The 20,011-nt window shown below is 40.9% G+C and overlaps 1 protein-coding gene across 4 annotated transcripts in view; it reads right to left on the reverse strand.

Annotated features, from left to right (window-relative positions):
• The window catches only part of XPO6 (exportin 6), a 123,848-nt gene that overhangs the window by 52,047 nt on the left and 51,790 nt on the right, over nt 1-20,011 (reverse strand). For 2 of the 4 annotated variants that reach the window (XM_021672328.2, XM_021672329.2), the window contains exons 5-7: nt 16,509-16,668; nt 13,320-13,397; nt 3,177-3,630 (exon numbers count right to left, since the gene is read on the reverse strand). In XM_021672328.2, the coding sequence (XP_021528003.1) occupies nt 3,177-3,630; nt 13,320-13,397; nt 16,509-16,668 (692 nt within the window). Of the gene's footprint in view, nt 1-45; nt 81-2,804; nt 2,977-3,048; nt 3,079-3,176; nt 3,631-13,319; nt 13,398-16,508; nt 16,669-20,011 lie in introns of those variants that run through there. The other 2 variants (XM_021672331.2, XM_021672332.2) reach the window with 2 other exon arrangements.

Here is a 20,011-nt window from a genome sequence, read left to right on the forward strand (position 1 = left end):
TGAAATATATTTTCTTTTAAAAATATAAAGGCCTGCAACAATTACCTACAGGACAGGCAACCCTTCATTCCATTAACCACCTGAAACATAGCAGAAAAGCAACTTTAATCCTCAGACACTGTCTGCTAAGGCTTCTTATAATCTAGTGCGCTCATATTTTCTAAGTCATTTGTGTTGTGACCCAATTAAAGTGAAAGGAAATGATGATAAAAAGTTAATGGGCAGATCACTGTGTCATTTCAATCTGGCAAGTCTACAAGGCTTGTTTTCTTTCCAGGAGGCCAAAATACTAAAATGAATGGTGTTAAAGACACAAAAACAAAACCAGACTACAAAGGGCATGGCATCCAGGTAAGATGTATTCAGGCTTGCAACCTAATGGCCATTTCCCCCCCGTTAGTTCCTGGTGCTAATTAAACATAGCACATCCCAATACTCTAAAAGTGATTTCAGATATAAGGGAGGAAGGCTGTTAGAGCTGGGCAAGCCTCAGGGACTTTAATTTGATGCTTCCATTTTGCAGATGAAGCCCAGAGAGATAAAGTGACCGGCCCAAAGTCACTCAGCCAACTCATGGCAGAACGGGACTATCATCCACTCCCAATCCAGTGTTCTTTCTTTTCACTTCACAGTGAATCCCCAACTCATTTGTATTCACAAAATCATTTCACAGAAGAGTGTGGGTCATAGCTGCAAGGATAAGAGATCTCTGTTATTAAATACACAGCACATCATCACTCTCACATTTCAGAAACTGTCATTTTAAGCCCCTAAATACCAAAAGGTGATTAGAAAATGAGATGGCTATACCTCACAAATCACATTTCAGAGACCAACACAAAAAGGTAAAGACATACTAGGCCTTAAAATGAAATAATAGCTAAAAGTAATTCTAAAACTCATCACTGCAAAAGCTATTTTTTAAAACAGAGATATGTGAAATAATAAAAGGAGAGAAGACTACTACTCAGAAAAGCAAAACTGGCCCAGAAATAAAATGTTCCATGTTTCTCCCTGAGGGTGGCCAGGTGCCTGTCTGACCTCTATACAGCCGAGCTTATTTGCAGCTTTTTAAAAATTATGTATTAATTTCTTTTGATAAAAACAATGGCTGTCTCTGTGGATCACGGGGCCAAGTACTCGAAAAACAGGCACTAAAATCAACTGTTTTTAGAAACAGTAACATATAACAACACTTCTCTCTGATGTCATCAATTACCAATACTCAAGTAGGAACTCCTTCCTCACTAGCTTACGTACTACATGATGGTTTTATATGGACAAAGTCACCAGCCAGCTGACTTTTCTTTAGGAAAGTGCACTCAATTCCCTACTACCCATTTAAAAAAAAAAGAGAAAGAGAGAGAGAGAAGCCATGGGCAAAATACAGAACAATCTCAATTTTATTTTAGTATCCCAATTTTTTAAAAAATACAAACAAGGCTGTTCAGTAGCTAAAACTACAGATTTTATTTCACCTCATTTTCTTTCCCTTGCCCACCTTCTGGTACAGGTGCTAATGAACAGTAGAAAGTTAGGGGAAAAGGCAGTAGAGGGAAAGAGAAGCCAAGGATGTGGTTAGCAGCTCCTAAACAACTGAGAATGGACTGAGCTGTTTAGAATTAGTGGTAGGGGACCCAGAGGCAGGAAGCAAGCACACAGCATTATTTATGTCACCTTTCTGCTCCCAGGCACCTCTCAGCTTTCACAGGGCAATAGGAAGCACAGGATTAAAATGTAAAACCAAGAGCACAAAAGTTACACATAACAACATCAATACATAGACAACCCATGATGACATTTCTATACCACCCAAACGGAAGTCACAACAAAGTATCTGTGACTACATTATGATTCAAGTCAAAACAACTGCTATTTGATGGCTGATACAAGCAGTTAGATTTTTAAATTAACATATGAAGAGATATTGACATGAGACACACAGATCATTCAAAAAATATGAAGGTAATACATCCTTTCTCAACCACAGATAGAATATGAAAGTGTGAATAAGGATGCCTTTGAATTCATATAGAAAGCTATCATCAAATAATTTTTAAAAACATATTATCATATTAGACTGAGTTATTATACAAACAAACATCACAGTTTTACATAAACCAAGTCAAAATAATCTTATGTACCAATTTTTTAATTTTAGAAAAATTTTCTAAAACTGCCCAATTTAAAAAGCACTAAAACTTTTAATTTTAGGCACTTGACTTTATATTCTGCTATTTATTCTAAGGAAAAAGAAATAGCTTAATTCTGTATAGCTTAATAACAAAGGGCAATCCAAGGAAAATTGAGTAGAATATCAGCAACTTTTGCTGCCACATCATCTGTAAATATTTACTAATTCGATATGATTTATTGCTTGAAAGTCTCTAAACAGTCAATCTGATTGTTCATAAGTTTCCAACTTCCCTTGTTTTCATACAGCAGTAGTGTCATATTAACCAAAGTTGTAAGATACATAAATGACCTCATCTGCAAGAGACATAAATAATGAAACCCTGCCTCAGAGTACTGTGTTAGAGTCATCTTTTAGAGTACTTTAAAAAAAAAAAAAAGGTAGGTCATTGTAGGCTCCACTTGAGAAGACAATAACAAAGGAATACAGGCATGTGCTACATTAACCTGTGCACACATTAACATCCCTCCTACTGTTTAATGAAAACTTGCCATTGGCATAAAACTCATAACAACAACAACATTCCTGTACACTGCAGGATGTTCACTTGGGAAAAGTCAAGTAGTAAAAACTGACACCAAGTGAGAAAGGGCGATTATAACTCCTGTACCTCCACGGACCTCTTCTCCTGTTCTTGGCTACGCAGGAGCAGCAGTCTCAGTCCCTGCACCACCTCAGACCTGCAAGCAAATAGTAAGGAAAAGGGGGCAAGAGGAGCAGAAGGGACGACAGGAGGTGGATGGGGAGAAAAGACAACAAACCTACACAAGGCACAAGCACTTTTCAAACTCAGTCATTTCCCTTGACCACCCTAGCCCTTCCAGCTAATCTCAGACTTACTGGCACACACCTACCTTTCTGTTCCTCACCAGGAGCCCCATATTCTGAAATCAAAGAGGATTACAGATGCCATGCAGCACAGCATGGTCAACAGTCAGGGCCCTTTCTTTGGGCACACCGGCTCCACACCTGGTTTCATTACCTCTCATCGAGCTCTTCTAGCCTGCTCTTCACTGTGTGGGCATTGTTATCCTTGGTGATTTTCTGCAGGAGGTAGAAAGTCTGCTGGAACATACGCAGTAAATACTCCTCGAATTCCATAGGCACGCAGTTCTTGGACATGAGTTCATTGATGCAGGACATGGCCAAGACCCCCAGCCGGCCGCGCTCCTGACCCGAGACACAGTTCTGGCTGCTGCCGTTAACTGACGCCATCTTTCTGGCCCGGACGTCACAACCAAATCGCGCAAAGTGGAATATGGTGGTAAGGAGGGATGGGGTGATGCTCGCAGACAGAGGAATCCAACTGAAGAGATGGGCCAGGCACTCCAAGGCCAGGGAACAGATATACTCACTCTCCACATCAAGGATGGGAATTGGCTGATTCAACAGTTTGGCTGAACTAGGACTCTGCAACAGGTTACTCAGTAAGTCACCTGAAAATAAAAAAGGCTTTTAAGCTATCCTGTATCAAATCTCTTACAAATGACTTTAAGTAATTCTCCTTCAAAAAAAAAAATCAGTTTGGTTACCTATAAAATCAAAAAATAAAATTTATATGCTCAAAGTTAAATACTAATTAGGAAAATTTAACAGTAGAGCAAAAATAAGATAATTGATTATGATTCTTAGTGAGGGGGGTCTGGATATAATCTTTAGTGTTTTGAATTAAATTTAGTTGTAGTGAGATTTGCAGAACAACAGTTTCCCAGGAGACATAAGGGAAGAGAAGATGGGATTATTCTCTGGCTACAAAACCCCACATCCACTCAAGTTTTTAGTTCCTTGCTACTGTTCCCCCAAAACATGACTTTGCTTTTGAAAAGCATGATACATGAATAAACAAAGAAAATATACAAACAAATAAAAATCCCTAACACCACATATAGAGTTAGACACCAAATGAATTAAAGACTTAAACCAAAGGTAAAACTTTAACGTTAACGGAAGAAAATATAAAAGTATTTGAAATATAAGAAAAGAGAGAAAAAGACTCACTAAAACTACCAAAATGAAAACCTTAACAAAAAATACTGAAGCATATAATATCACAATTAAGAGTTTCTAATCAACGAAAAATATTAAGAGAAAGTTACCAGGCAAACAACAGACTGTGAGAAAATATTCACAATTTCTAACACCAAAAGGGACTAAGAGCTAGAACATTTTATTTTAAAAAAATATTTTTTAAATACTGCACATCAGTAAACACAACCCCAGTACAAAAACAGGCAGTTGATACGAAGAGACAATTTTCAGAGAAAGAAACTCTAAAGCATATGAAAAGATTTCAAATTCATTAGTAATCAGAAAAAGCAAATTAAAAGGAATCTGAAAAAATGTTGGTGAACGCCAGATGTCAAGTACAAAGAATGGACGCAGGAACCTTCACAAGGTGCTGAAGGAGGAAGGGCATTCTGAGGAGGACCGGGCACTCTGGAGTCCTATTAAACATTCACATATCCTTTCGCCTGACCATTCTCCTTGTATGTTCCCAACGCAACCCTCACACGGGTCCACGAGGGGACAGGCAGAGGTGTGTGAAGGGGAGAGCTGGAGGCAGTCTGGCCTCCTCCCTGGCAGGAGAGGATAGGGAATGCAGAGGCAGATATCATATCACACAGTGAGCAGAAGCAGAGGACTAAGGCACAGACGGGCAACAGCTTGGAGAGACCTTAAAAAGATACAGTTAAATTAAAAGTAAGAAACAGAATGGTAGTTTCACCACACCATTTACATATTAAAATACATGGACACAAAACTGTAAGTTTTTACAAGAACATGTTACCAAACAAAGCATAGACGTTATCTACGTTAAAATGGCTGTTGACTACAGGGAAGGGTGTTCACAAATTCAAAACTATTTTTAAAGGAATACTAAGATGTTCTTTTCCTTTTTCACTTTCTTTATCTCCAAGTGTACAATGGAGCTTTCCAGAGGCTATATCACATGGGATATTGCAACAGATAAAATGCAGAAGCTCCCTTTCACTAAGCCACATGTTAGAGATTTGCAAAACTGTAAAACAACACCACGTTTTCTCAGTGAATTTTTCTGTTTGCTTTGAAAAATGTAGTTATTTTTTTATCAACAGATATAACTTACAAAGCATTTTAAGACCTCAGGAATTTTTAAAGAGTACAGGGGCCCCAAAACCCAAAACTGGAGAACCGTGGAGCTGCACTAGTAGTGTAATCAGGGAGCTCGTCAGAAATACAAATCATCAGGCCCCATCCCACACCCTACTGGAGTAGAGCCTGAAGGGGCTGGGGTCCAGGAATCTGTGTTCTTACAAACCGCTCCAAGTGATTCTTATGCTTGCTTGATTTTTGAAAGCTCTAAAAAAGCTGTAAAATTATTTTAGAGAAGACAAAAGAAGAAAAATATTTAAAACTATAACAAGAGGCCAGGTACAGTGGCTCACACCTGTGATCTCAGCATTTCTGGAGGCTGAGGCAGGCAGATCACTTGAGCTCAGGAATTCAAAACCAGCTTGGACAACATAGCAAGACCGCATTTCTACAAAAATTAGCCAGGCATGGTGGTGCATCCCTGTAGTCCCAGCTACTCAGGAGGCTTAAGTGGGAGGATCGCTTGAGCCTGGGGGTGTCAAGGCTGCAGTGAGCTATGACTGTACCACTGTACTCCAGCCTGGGTAACAGAGCAAGACTCTGTCTTTAAAAAAAAAGAAAACTATAAGAAGAAGAAAATTTTCCTGAAATAAAGATGTGACTCTACAAAATAAAAGGGTTTATCCTGTTCTAAAAAAAAAATGATAAAGAGTGATCAATACTCAGAATGTTTAAAATGAGGAAGCAGTATAGGCAAAAAAACACAAATACAAAGGAGAAAATACCTCAGTTAGATTTCTCTACAGTAACATTCACAGCCTGGGGTCATTCTCTCAAACATGCAAAACCTCGGATAACTCCACAAATTCTTCTCAAGGAGGATACTACACAAAGAAACCACACAGATAGAGATAAACCAAAATGAAGAATTAAGGAACGGAGAGGCTGTAGCAAAAGGATGCACCAGCATCATATTTTATACAGGCTCAAGACTAAACAAACGTAAGACTTAAACAGGGTGCACTAGCTAACTTTCCCATCTTCTTCAATCAAGAAGTCCCAAAATACATGGTCTAAAATTAAACATGGTGGTGGGGGGGAACAAATAAAATAAAAATATGTAGTACAAAATTGATTTTCTTAATTTTTTCTTAACCTTATAGGTATCTTTTAGAAATTAATATCTCTTGTGGAACAAGCACTTCAAGGTCAGCAATTCCTCAAGTTTAATACCTTCTGTTAAATTTAAGTAAAACCTGGCTGGGCATGGTGGCTCACACCTGTAATCCCAGCACTTTGGGAAGCCAACTCAAGACCACTTGAGTTCAGGAGGTCCAGACCACACTGGCCAACATGGTGAAACCCCGTCTCTACTAAAATACAAATATTAGCCTGGCATGGTGGTGCGTGCCTGTAATCCCAGCTACTCCGGAGGCTGGGGCAGGAGAATTGCTTGAATCCAGGAGGCGGAAGTTGCAGTGAGCTGAGACATCATGCCACTGCACTCTAGCCTGGGTGACAGAGTGAGACTCCATCTCAAAAAAAAAAAAAAAAAAAAAAGGGCCGGGCACAGTGGCTCACACCTGTAATTCTAGCATTTTGGGAGGTCGAGGTGGGTGAATCACGAAGTCAGGAGATTAAGACCTTCCTGGCTAACACAGTGAAACCCCATCTCTACTAAAAATACAAAAAATTATCCCAGCTACTCGGGAGTCTAAGGCATGAGAATCGCTTGAACCCAGGAGACAGGTTGCAGTGAGCCAAGATCGCGACAGAGAGAGACTCTTGTCTCAAAAAAAAAAAAAAAAAATTCAAGTAAAACTAAAATTCATTAATAAAACCAAAAAATATAAAATTGGATGCCATTTTTGTCTTTTTATCTGTCTTATCTCTGTGGAGAGATGTCTGGAGTGATCAAATATTATTTGATGTTCCTTCTATATGAGATATTGTGGTAAATATTTACATTTTATTTTGTACTTTATAGCACTAGGTCTCAAATGTTTGGGTTTCAGAAGTCCTCACTCTTAAAAACTATTGAGCATCCCAAAGAGAAAGCTCTCAAGAGGGTTACTTCTATTGATATTTGCCATATTAGAAATTAAAGCTGGGAAATGTTTCAATATTTAATTCATTTAATTATAAAGCCATCATGTAAGCATAAATAACATTTAAATGAAAAAAAAAAAGCTGTATTTTACCCAAAAATAATTACTGAGAAGAATAGTACTGTTTTTTGTTTTGTGTTTTGTTTTGTTTTGAGATAGAGTTTTGCTCTTGTTGCCCAGGCTGGAGTGCAATGGCACAATCTTGGCTCACCGCTACCTCTGCCCCCCGGGTTCAAGTGATTCTCCTGCCCCAACCTCCCTCCCTAGTAGCTGGAATTACAGGCCTGTGCCAACATGCCTGGCTAATTTTGTATTTTTAGTAGAGACGGGGTTTCTCCACATTGGTCTGGCTGGTCTCAAACTCCTGACCTCAGGTGATCCACCCACCTTGGCCTCCCAAAGTGGAGTAGTACTGGTTTTATATTTTTGAAATCTCTTTAGTGGCTGGTTTAAAAGATAACTAGACTCTCCCAACTGCTTCTGCCTTCAGTCCTTTGCAATAGACTTTTTTCACTGAAGTATGTAAAGAAAATGCAGCTTCACACAGATATGCAACTACAAATGGACAACGGGTTTTAGTGACCTTCTCAAATAACTCTATAATATTTGAGATGTGGCTACTCTATACTCTATAATATTAGATTAAAATCTGATGAATAGTAATTTCTGACGGGTTAACTGTAATGTGGAATCTGGAATTAACTTTTTTCTTCATATACTCATGAGAGAATGATAATAAAAATGACAAACAATGTCTTAGTATTTTTATAAACACATACCTGGCCTTTGGGACTCCCCAGAAGGGTCCAGAGGACTTCCAGGGGTCCCTAGGCTTATTGAGAGCTGAGGCCTAATACTAACGCTGGATGAACATGAATAAGCTAGCTAGCCTTTCTCAGCCTCAACCTCCTCCTGCTATTATAATGAGGATTTTGTGATTTTATTAGCAAGGGGTTTAAGTTCCATCCTTAAAATGGACTTATCAAGTTGATTTATGAAGAGCCAAAAAAAAAGGAAAAGTAGATTTAAAAGCTGTCCCTAGTATGTGGCTCAGAAGACTTTCCAGAATGGATTGCTAAAAGGGAAAAAAGCAAAACATCCATAATAATAATTATAGTAAAAGCAGTAACAGCTGCAGTCTGCTGTGTGACTATTTGCTTGACCCTACACTGAAAACTATATGCATAGTCTTATTTAATACTCACAACTCTAAGGCAGGTATTGTTACCCATATTTGCAGATCATTAAAATAACTAAGGCACAGACAGACCAAGTGTTTCCCCAAGTCCCTCTGCTAGCATGAGGTAGAAATGAAACCAAACTAGGGTCTGGCCTCAAAACCAGTGTTCCCTTCCAAAAAGCAAGTTCACTGGAAACATTATGCAACCAGGAAAAATGAGCAATAAGAAAGCTAATATTTAAATACAGAAAAATATTCTTAATTGTTCTCCTCTCTATTAAAAAAAGAGAGGAAATAAATACAGAAAAATATGTATGGTCCAAAATCATATGTAAAATACCATGTGTATACCATGACTGTAAGTGTAGAAAGACAAATATGTGAAGACAAAGACTGAACAAGATTATGCAAAGGCAAAAAGGTGGATATGAATGACCTGTGATTACTTTTGTCCTCAAAAAAAGAATGTAGCAGGACCGTGGTCATGGAAGTCAGCATCTGCTAAGAAGTATATCACTACTCATCTGCCTAAAAAGGTTGGGGCCAGGGAGGAGAACCTGTTAAAAGGCTGTTTCTCCATAAAAACGATTTTACTTAAATTTAAGTGTGTCAAGGTATTTTAGTGGATGACAAAAGTGTTTTGCAAAAATTACACTGCAATCAAGGTAGAAGGAATCACCACAAAACAGGTTCTGCTTCATGTGGCAGCCATTTCCAATACAAACCTAAGAGAGGTTTACCAAGTTCTCTATGGAAGAGGATAGCTTGATTACAAACCTGTGACCTGGCAGTGATATGCACCAATCCCGACAGAGCTGTGTAGACAACTCTGGTGCATTTACTAACTTAGAAGGAATGAAGACATGGTTGGGTATTTGTAATTTTTTTTTTTTTTTTTTGGTGACAGGGTCTTGATCTGTTGCCCAGGCTTGAGTACAGTGGTGCAATCACGGCTCACTGCAGCCTCAACCCCCTGGACTCAAGTGATCCTTCCACCTCACCCTCCCAAGTAACTGGGACTACAGGCATGAGCCACCATGCCTATATGTATATGTATATGTATATGTATATGTATATGTATATGCATATGTATATGTATATGTGTATACAACACAGAAGTTGCCACACTCCTAAACTCAAGTGATCCTCTCACCTCGGCCCCCCAAAGTGCTGGGATTTACAGGCCTGAGCCACCACGCCCAGCCCTGTAATAAACTTTCATGCAAAGCTTTTTAATTATTGAAACTTCATGTGTTTTCCAAAATTGTCTATTTACTAACTTAGGGTTTCTCAACCTCAGTTCTACTGGCACCTGGGGCTAGATCATTCTTTGGTCCCCTGTGTGCTGCAGGGTGTTTAGCAGCACCCTGGTCTCCACTCACTAGATGCCAATAGCACTTCTACAGTCGTGTTAACCAAAATTTCTCCAGACACTGTGAAATATCCCCTGCAGGACAAACCATAGATCTAACTGCAGCCATAGTCCAGTAAAATGGGGGAACACTCTATTCAAGGAGCCCCTGGAGGAGAAAATAAGGTCACAGGAGTTGTAAGTGACCCTCCCAAGTCCCACCTTTCTATAGGCAGGAATACAGGTAAACATTTGCATGAAGACATGCAATTTGTTAAGAGTTTGGGAGGAAGTAAGAAGTACTGGCCTCAATTCATGCTCTCTGATATATCCTCACCCTGAAGAATTTTTCATCATCACATATGTACAGATATATATTTGAAACTACATACCATGTGCGTGGGAAAGATATGGTCCCTTAATTTTACTGCAGAACAATCAAAGCTAACTCAGAATTGCTGTAGTCACATAATCTCACTCTGTGCACTTTTTTTCCCATTGGTCCAAGCAAAAAGAAGTGAAGATGAGAGGAGACAAAGGAAGATGAGAAGGCTGCACAAGTGCAGCAGGAAGGAACAGCCTCAGCAGGTGGGGAGCAATGTCCACATCTTCCTTCATTTATCCTCAGAGGAAGCTATTCTCTTTTTATAGTCAAGGACATCAGTGGTCAGAGAAGGTAAAGGATCACTCAAGGTCACAGAGTAAGTGGCAGGGCCAAGACTCGAAACCAGGAGAAGGAATTGGACAGAACTGGGGAGAACAACCAAAAAGGCACAACTAGGATGATGACCGTGCACCTAGACTTGGAATTCTAGGGTTCTGGTAGGGGTTCATGTGCCTACTCTGTTCACTGGCGATGCAATCCCTGGCAAGCTTCCTTGTTTGTAAGCAAGAGATGGACCATCATGTGTTTCACAGCAGTCTGGTCTAATGAGGTGGGTGATGACTATTGCGTCTGGTTTAGGAGTTCAGGTAACAATTTAGGGAATTATGCTGAGAAATAAACCACATACCCCTTCAAACCTTTTTCTACATCCAGGCTATTACAGGAGTTGTTGCAGGAACTAGTATTAAGAGAAAGTAAATGGGGAAAAGGAAACCACAAGCCTCAGGGGGCTACTAAACCTGAAGGGCAGGGCGGGAGAGTCCCGCAGGGGCTGAGCTGGGGTGTGCTAAGGAGTTCGTTTGCTTGCTTCACTGGGCCCTTTGGTTTCTCAGAATAAATTTTCTCTAGAAAACTGATATGGTCAAGAAAGCAAAACAATTTTTTGGAAGTTTTACTGCTTAACTTTGTGTCTTAAGTGCACAAAGAGAGTTGAGCAAAAGCATCAAAATGAATGATGATTACATCATCAGCACTGTCCAAAGATCTAATGACTTCACCTACATTACCATAAAAAGAAAAAAATATATTTTAACAAATGAACATGCAATTTTTTTTAAAGGGGAAGTACACCAGCTTAAAAGCTTACATAACTCCCTGGGCACCCCATAGGCTCAATTTACTTTGCTATTTCTTAAATACAAAAAATCCAACACTTCAAAAAATTTTAAGAGGCAATTCTCAAGAAATAGGCACGATATTTTAGGTTTTGTTCCATGCAAATGTCAAGTTAGTTCACATTTTATTCCGCCCAGCCTCATAAAACCTAGGCAACACATAAAAGAGGTAAGCACATACTTCTGGTTTGTATTATCTGACATTCCCCAACGTGGCCTTAGGAAAACAGAGCCTATCAAAAGTATAAACTGAGTTAGCTCAGAACCTCTCTGGATGAAGCCAACTGAAACACAAACAAGTGTTTCTTCTACAATAAACTGCTGCCGCTAAAGTGACTAAAACAAATCTAACTCCAAAGAACTAATCTTGGCTGGGTATGGTGGCTCGCACCTGTAATCCCAGCAATTTGAAAGACTGAGGCAGGCAGATCACTTAAGCTCAAGAGTTTGAGACCAGGCTGGGCAACACAGCAAAACCCCGTCTCTACAAAAATTAGCTGGGCATGTTGGTGCACACCTGTGGTCCCAGCTACTTGGGAGGCTGAGATAGGAGGATCGCTGGAGCCCAGGGATTCAAGGCTGCAGTGAGTCATGATCACTGCCACTGCACTCCAGTCTGGGTGACAGAGAAGACCTTGTCTCAAAAAAAGAACTAATCTTTGCAAACAGAATTTACATGAAATGACAAACTTAACTGTGGATACTCCAAGGTATTCGTTCACTCATAAAATCAAACCTCTGAATCATTTCCAAATGTTTCTTTAATCATCCAGACACTGCAAAATATAAATCTGCCGAGCCACCTCAAATATCTACCTAAAGAATAAAGGTTTGCCACCAAATACGAAGTTCCATTTCCTATGAGCTTATAATGTGCTCTAGAACTCTACTTTTTAATCTAAGCAGTATGACAAATGGCCCGCTAACAATTTTTAATCCAAGTAAGATAAAGAAAATTTGTAATAATTAGGGCACTGAGAGCACTCCTCAAGACTTCCTGATATATTTCCAATTCTAGAGTAACTCTGCAAGAATTTCAACTTCCACATATTAAGAGCAGGCTACATAAAACAGCTTGGGCTTAGAGATGTCTGACGTCAACAGCCTATCTCCTTGAAGTAAAGGAGAAGATGTGGAAATATTTCTCATTAGCCACATCAACCTTTACAGTAGAGGAAGAAATATGTGCCAAGTCACAGGACGTACTCTGCTGGAAAAGCATTTGTGATCATTTAGTGTAAACAACAGCATTTAGAAACTAAAGTTCCTGTTCAGATGCAATTTCCTCTTTCCATCCATCCTTGAAAGTAGTCATCTTTAGATGAACTGCACTCTGAATTTTAAAGCAGATATTAATTAATCTAACTGTGGACAATAACAATAGCAACCAGTAAACTATTTAATAGCCTCTGCAAATACACTTGGCTTTACCAAATGACTCCTAACCAATGTCGATTCAGTGCTAACTACTGCATCCTGGTCCCCACTCTGGCTTGGCCAACGTGAGTCCAACGAGGAAGAACGCACTCAACATTCCTATTTCTATGTCCTCTCCTGCGGGCTGCTGCCCACCTCCTGCCACCCCTGCAGAAGGACAAGCAGACATGTGAGCCCAAAGGCTCATACCAATCTCAGCACAAGCACATAGCCATGACATTTGAGAAAAAGAAAAAAATGAGGGCAACAACCTAGGACTCTTTTTTTTTTGGCAGATGATCAAAAGGACTATTTTTTAATGTAATTTTTTAAAATAGAGATGGACTCTATGTTGCCCAGGTTGGTCTCAAACTCTTGGCCTCTAGTGATCCACCCACCTCAGCCTCCTCAGTACGGAGGACTACAGGTGCAAGTGACCACACCTGCCCCCAATTACATTTAAAAAGAAGAATGCCTTGGCTGGCAGGCAGACCATACCACTGTCTCCTGAGGTCGGGGATGGTGGTGGAGTGGCAGCAGTAACACTGTGTTTGTCCCAGACAGTCTCCAAGATACCTACCAAGAAAGGAGAAACAGAGTTATAAGAGAAATAATGTCCAGCATATAAAAATCAGATTTAGAGAAAGTTTCTTGATACCTTTGATCAAACATCAGTATTTGAACATCCCTCTCTTGACCACATCCTCCTCCAGCTAGCGGCTGTGCCTCTGGACTTCACAACTATCTTTTGGCTCTCCACTGCTTCACTGTGGCCTTGCAGTGTGGCCTCTTCCCACTGTGGCCTCCAGCACTGCTCTTTGCCAGAGTCACCTGGTTGCTGCATCCACTCACCAGTCACTTAATCCCCATCTTCCTTGACCATTACAGGCCATAGCCTAAACTCTTCTCTGAGCCTGTAGCACCACTCTTTCCTGGCTTTTCTCTGGTTTCTTTGACTCAATTCCATTCCTTTCACTATTACCTCCATTCTCTGCCCATGAGTCACTTAAACATGCATGTTTCCCCAGGTTCCCTTACTGGCCTCCTTCTCCTCTCATTTCACTCTCACTGCTAGAGTGACTCATCCACTGCCATGGCTTCAAGAAAATATATTCTGAAGCTTCTCAAGTCTCTCATTCTTGGCCCAAACTCACCTTGACTATATACGCCAAGCTCTGCGTCATATGATGGGGGCTCCAGAAATAAGGCAACACAATCACAGAGCTGCATGTCCACCTGCTTCCTGGACAACACTACATGCATATCCCAAACACAACTTTTCGTTCCCCACAAACCTGCTACCAATCCTCTTTCGTTCCTCATGCAGGAAACAGGCCAGAAATCCTGGCCTCTGCTGGCCTCATCTAGCCTCACCTGACCCAGCCTTCAGTCCACCACACAGATGTGGCCTCGCTATGCTCAACCATCTGCTGGTCCTTCTACCTGTGTCCTCTTCAACCTCTGACCTGCTCTCCTCCTCCCAATTTCAACTTGACCTTTCCACCACCAGACTAAACGCCACGTGCCTGTCCCTCAAAATTCCATTCAGCTGTCACCTCCTCCAGGAATTGCTGCACATAAAACATGACTCTATTACAGCTTTTAAAACACTTTTAACTGTTTACTTGTCTCTCCCCGCTCAAGAGTAATTTACCCAAGGGTGTGAACTGTGTTTTCTTCCTCTTTGTACCTACAGAACAAGGAACATAAGGTGATCATAAAGGCTTCTGAAAATATCTTATTTTCAAATTTTTCATATTAAAACCTGGATAAATATTGAAAGCATTATGCTAAGTGAAAGAAGCCAAACACAAAAGATCGCATATTGTATGCTTTCATTTTTATGAGAATTCCAAAAAAGGCAAATCCATAGAGACAGACTAAGTAGATTAGTGAATGCCAGGGACTGGGGGAGAGGAGAATGGAGGGTACCGCTAATGGGTACGAGGCTTCTTTTTAGAGTGATGACAATGTTCTGGAATTAGATAGCGGTGAAGGTTGCACAACCTCAAGAACGTACTAAAAGTCAGTCAATACTGCATTTTAAAATGATGAATTTTATCTCAATTTTTAAAATATTTAATATACTGCTAGGCACAGTAGAACACAGAGTTATAAAACATGGTCCCTAACATTAGAAATTTAACATTTAGTTGGGGTGTCAAAAAATGTGCTTGAAGCCAGGCACAGTGGCTCATGCCTGTAGTTTCAGCACTTTCGGAGGCTAAAGCAGGAGATCACTTGAGCCTAAGAGTTAGAGATCAGCCTGGGCAATATAGGGAAACTCTGTGACTACCAAAAATACAAAAACTAGCCAGGCACGGTGCCACATGCCTGTAGTCCCAGCTTCTTAGAAGGCTGAGGTGGAAGGATAGCTTAGGCCCCAAAATTTGAGGCTGCACTGAGCAGTGTTGACATCACTGTACTCAAGCCTGGGCAACAAAGAGAGAACCTATCTCAAAAAAAAAAGGAAAAAGAAAAAAACAGTGCTTTGAATTAATACTCTAAAGGTTTAGGTTTACCCCTGGGGCTTTAGGGAAGGGTTGGGGCGGCAAATATCAAGATTTAAAAAAAAAAAAAAAAAAAAAGGGGTATCACTCCTCTGTCACCAAGGCTGGAGTACAGCCTCAAACTCCTGAGCTCAAGCAATCCTCCTGCTTTAGCCTCCTGAGTAGCTGGGACTATAGGCTTGCATCTCACACCCAGCTAACATTTACCCCCCGCTGAGAAATGGAGGTCTCAATGTGTTGCACAGTCTGGTCTCAAACTCCTGGGCCCGAGTGATCCTCCTACCTCAGCCTCCTAAAGCACTGGGATTACAGGCATGAGCCACTGCACTAACCCAAGTTTACTTTTTAAATCAATGGTTCTTTTAGCCAATTTTAAGTGCCTACCACATGCCAAGCACTAAACTGGAGATACAAAAAAGAAAGTTCCTAAACATATAAGAAGAAGCCTGGATAGAGGAGTTAAGAGATAAAAACACTTCTTTTTACTATAAGATTCCCTCAACTAGCAAGCCCAAGCTCCCAGCACCCCCAGGGCCTCACGGCCAGGCACTGCATATATGCCTCCCTAGCAAATAGGTCTTACAGCAGCACAGAGAGGCCACCCCGGGCACCCAGGGTACTCCCCTCTCCTCCTACCTTCCTGTCTCCTGTTGTGGTTTGCTTTCTGTTTATTCTTACCCTTTACACCTTGTCACGAGGCTCTCATCCAACAGAAGAGACAAAACGCTACATACAACTACAACCTAGTGCACAAGGGGCTGGCTCCACACCACATCTCACTTCCTTACCCAGAACGGGAAATTTTCACATCCTCCTACTCCAACTTCTCCTGATCTTCAATTCAAATTATTTTAAACAGAGTGCTTGCCACCCACCTAACTTATCATGTAGCGATTGGCACTGTAAGCATACTCCTATGACCTGGACTCTACCTCACTGATCAGAGTTACACGGAGGACCAATTAGTGAAAGACTACGAGGAAAATAAGGTACAAATCTATTTTGCGGTCCTACTGTGTGCTAGACACTGGGCTACAGGTGTTGGGAATGCAGCTTCCCATTTTCATGCCATCTCAGAAATAGCACAAACAACTGCCCAAAACTGCTGAGTGCCAAGGCCTGAACTCTGGGCGTCTGTGGGCAGACCTCGATCTCTGGGCACTACCACGCTGCTCACCTGTCAGTAGCCCAAGCACTGTCTGCACCTGGTCCAGTAGCAGCTTCCGCAACTCCTCCTTCCGAGCCACACTGAGGTCCTCACGGGGACAAGCCAGCTCTTCTGAAGTTGTCTTCAACATGATCAGCCCAAGGGGGGTTGTCACAGGGGACTGGATCAACTGCCAAGAAAAAGCAAATTCTGAGCAGAGTGTTGGACTCATAAAGTACAAAGAGGACTCAGTAGCATTAAAGCTGTGAAGCATCTGTGTGTGTTTAATCTTTAATCTTATATGAACATAAATCAACACTTTAGAAACTTCACTTAGAGGCTATTTAGGTAGCTTTTTTTTAACCAAAATACATTCCATCATATTTTATGGACAAAATTCTAACACCATGAACTTAAAAACAGCTAGAAAACAATGCTCTTAACTGGGCGCGGTGGCTCACACCTGTAATCCCAGCACTTTGGAAGGCTGAGGCGGGCGGATCACAAGGTCAGGTGTTTGAGACCAGCCTGGCCAACATGGTAAAATCCCATCTCTACTAAAAATACAAAAAAAATTAGCTGGGCGTAGTGGCACGCACCTGTAATCCCAGCTACTCAGGAGGCTGAGGCAAAAGGATCACTTGAACCCAGGAGGCAAAGGAGGCAGTGAGCTGAGATCACACCACTGTACTCCAGCCTGAGCAACACAGCAAGACTTTGTCTCAAAAAAAAAAAAAAAAAAGGAAATACAGGGTACATTCCTTTACCTTACAAATAACTCTCCCTATCACAGAGCAAGGAAAAGCTCATCCCTAAAGAGCAGGACAAGTATTCAATAATGGGAATTTAAGGTAAATTCAAGTGTCTTCAGAAGCAGCACTAGGTAACCAGCAGCAATGAATGATGTATCTAAAATGCTCTAAACAAATTCAGGTCTCTTGAACACTAAAACTTCGTGTATCTGCCACAATTTTTCTTTTCATTTTCTACAAACTGCAACTATTTCTAACACCGACTTAAATTCAAATAATGCAGCGTAGGGGGGACAGGAAATTTCTCTTTACACAATGAAATAGAACTGATCCTCGGTAAGCACCTCTTTCATTTGGAGACCTTTGGCTTATCAATCTATATTCTAAAAGATCCCATTACTTCCTCCTTTTCCTTTCTTTTTCCTCTACCTCTTTCGTCTCTATTTTCCCCTCCAGTCCTCATTCTTACTCTCTCAGCTGGAAATGATTCACAATGCCAAATATCCCATTTGGCAACATACACTCTCCTATAAATATGAAATGCTGTGCTTCCCAGAAATAAAAATCCCCTACGATATGGAAAATCTATCTGCAAGCTCTCCTTTCTCTTACCATTTAGAGGAAGGGGAGAAGGTCAGGCAAGAAGCCAGATGAAAAAAGAAAGCTATTCTTTACTTGAAAAAGAGCTTGATAAAATGTGTTAACTTGTCTTCTCACTAGCTTTGTACCCAGAAAGCTTTTTATTAAAATGGTGTTTCCTTTACCATCTTCACATCTATAATTTAAGCTTGTAACACAGGTAATCTCTGCAATCTAACAGACAATAAGCTCCCATAGGTTGAAGAACAAGTTCAGGTGTGAACTTCTGAAAAGGTTCCATACACAACCCAATAAAAGAAACAGCAATTCTCTCCTATGCTGCTTGCCCCTTAAGTATCTTGCCCCAGGCACAATGTGACCACAGGTTCTGCTCAGTAGACTTCAGGAATTTAAAGAACAGGTTCTAGAACTGTTGGTGTCATGTGTGTGCTGGCGTTATGTGCAGGCAGGTGGGAAGGAAAGGGGACGGTTTCAATTTCGATTACCTCTCCAGCAGCCTAGAAAGGGTATAACCAATGCACAGCACGGTAAGTTTCTTCCTGGGAACCCAAATCAACCCCTCTCTATCTGGTTATGGTGGTCACTACAATTATAACAAAAACTGCATAGCTACCACCCAACAAACTGTCGGAGTTCAAAAAACACAAAACCATGCACTCCAGAGTGCAAACACATCATGAGCCAAAAAAAAAGAAAAAACCCTTTAGATGATTTACTCAAAGGATCATGTGATGGTGAAATTGAGTCCAGAACCAGTTTGGAATTAGTTACCAATACCTGAAGAAAAAGTTTACAGTTAGCCCTCCATATCCATGAGTTCTGTATCCAAGGGTTCAAACAACCACAGATAGAACATAATCAGGAAAAAGAAGAAAGAACAGCTACATCTATACTAAACATATAGTTTTTTCTTGTCATTATTCCCTAAACAATTCCATACAACAACTATTTACAGAGCATTTACATTGTATTAGGTATCAGAAGTAATCTAGAGATGGTTTAACCTATACAAAACAATGTGATAGGTTACATGCTAACTATGCCTTTTTGTATCAGGGACTTCGGCATCCATGAATTTTGGTATCCAAGGGGTTCCTGGAACGAATCCCCCACAGATACAAAGGGATGACTCCACTCTATTATCAGAAATGTCAGCAATTGAGCACTGATCACTCTTGACAAGGCTTATATGCCATTGTCTAGTCCACAAGAATAAATAAGCAGGACATAACACAACTGGAAAGGGTTTCAAAGATCACTTAGTCCAACCCTCTCATTTTACAAAGAAAGAAATAGAAGTTTATGTAAGTGGTAGGAGTTGCTAAAATCAAAGAGGACTTCAGGCTAGGGGCAGTGGCTCACACCTATAATCCTAGCACTTTGAGAGGCCAAGGCAGGAGGATCATTTGAGGCCAAAAGGTCAAGACCAGCTTGAACAACATAGTGAGACTCTATCTCTATATATTAAAAGAAAAGAAAAAGATGACTTTACACGAAGTTGGGTGCAGAACTCAAACCTGCTGCCTCACAGTCTGGCTCTTTCTACTATACAGTGTTTCAAAGTCACGAAAGCTAAATGAGGTTAAAGGAGTCATTTCTGAAGGCGTTGGAAAGCGGAGGCAGTGGAGAACAGAGGACAACTAGCCTTTTTAAACCTCCAGGAACCCTTCACCTAAAAGTGCCCTTCCAAATCCTCATTTGTTACAAATAATTATACTTCAAATGTAGCCAGGAAACAGTCTGTTTTTCTTCAAAGGGACCAATCCCAGGGGTGGAACTGTAGCTCCTGCACACCTGCTATCATCAAGCCTGTGACTCTGTCTCAAGGTCCCTCGCTTCTTGTCACAGGACGTACCACTAACAAACCCAGGAAAAGATGCATTTAGACTCCCAATCCTCTTGGTCTTTCCTGTCTCCAGTGGGCTTCCCTAGCTCCCACTTAAGAGAGCCATAAAGAGAGTTACCATAACCATCCTCAACTTGGAGCGAAGGCAAGTATATCGGACAGACAGCAGGAAAATGTCTCCTGCCTCGTGCCCCCAGGTCCAGGGCTACTGGCCTGCTTGCCATTCCTCAGGTTCTCTGCACTTGCTATTCTCTCTGCCCAAAATACTGTTCCCCTAGATACCTATATGGTTATCCCATCACCCCTACTCAGGTTTCTGCTCAAATGTCTGTCCC

This window comes from Aotus nancymaae, unplaced genomic scaffold (assembly GCF_030222135.1).
Source record: "Aotus nancymaae isolate 86718 unplaced genomic scaffold, 86718_ANA_hifiasm-v0.15.2.pri h1tg000049l, whole genome shotgun sequence".
NCBI lineage: Eukaryota > Metazoa > Chordata > Mammalia > Primates > Aotidae > Aotus > Aotus nancymaae.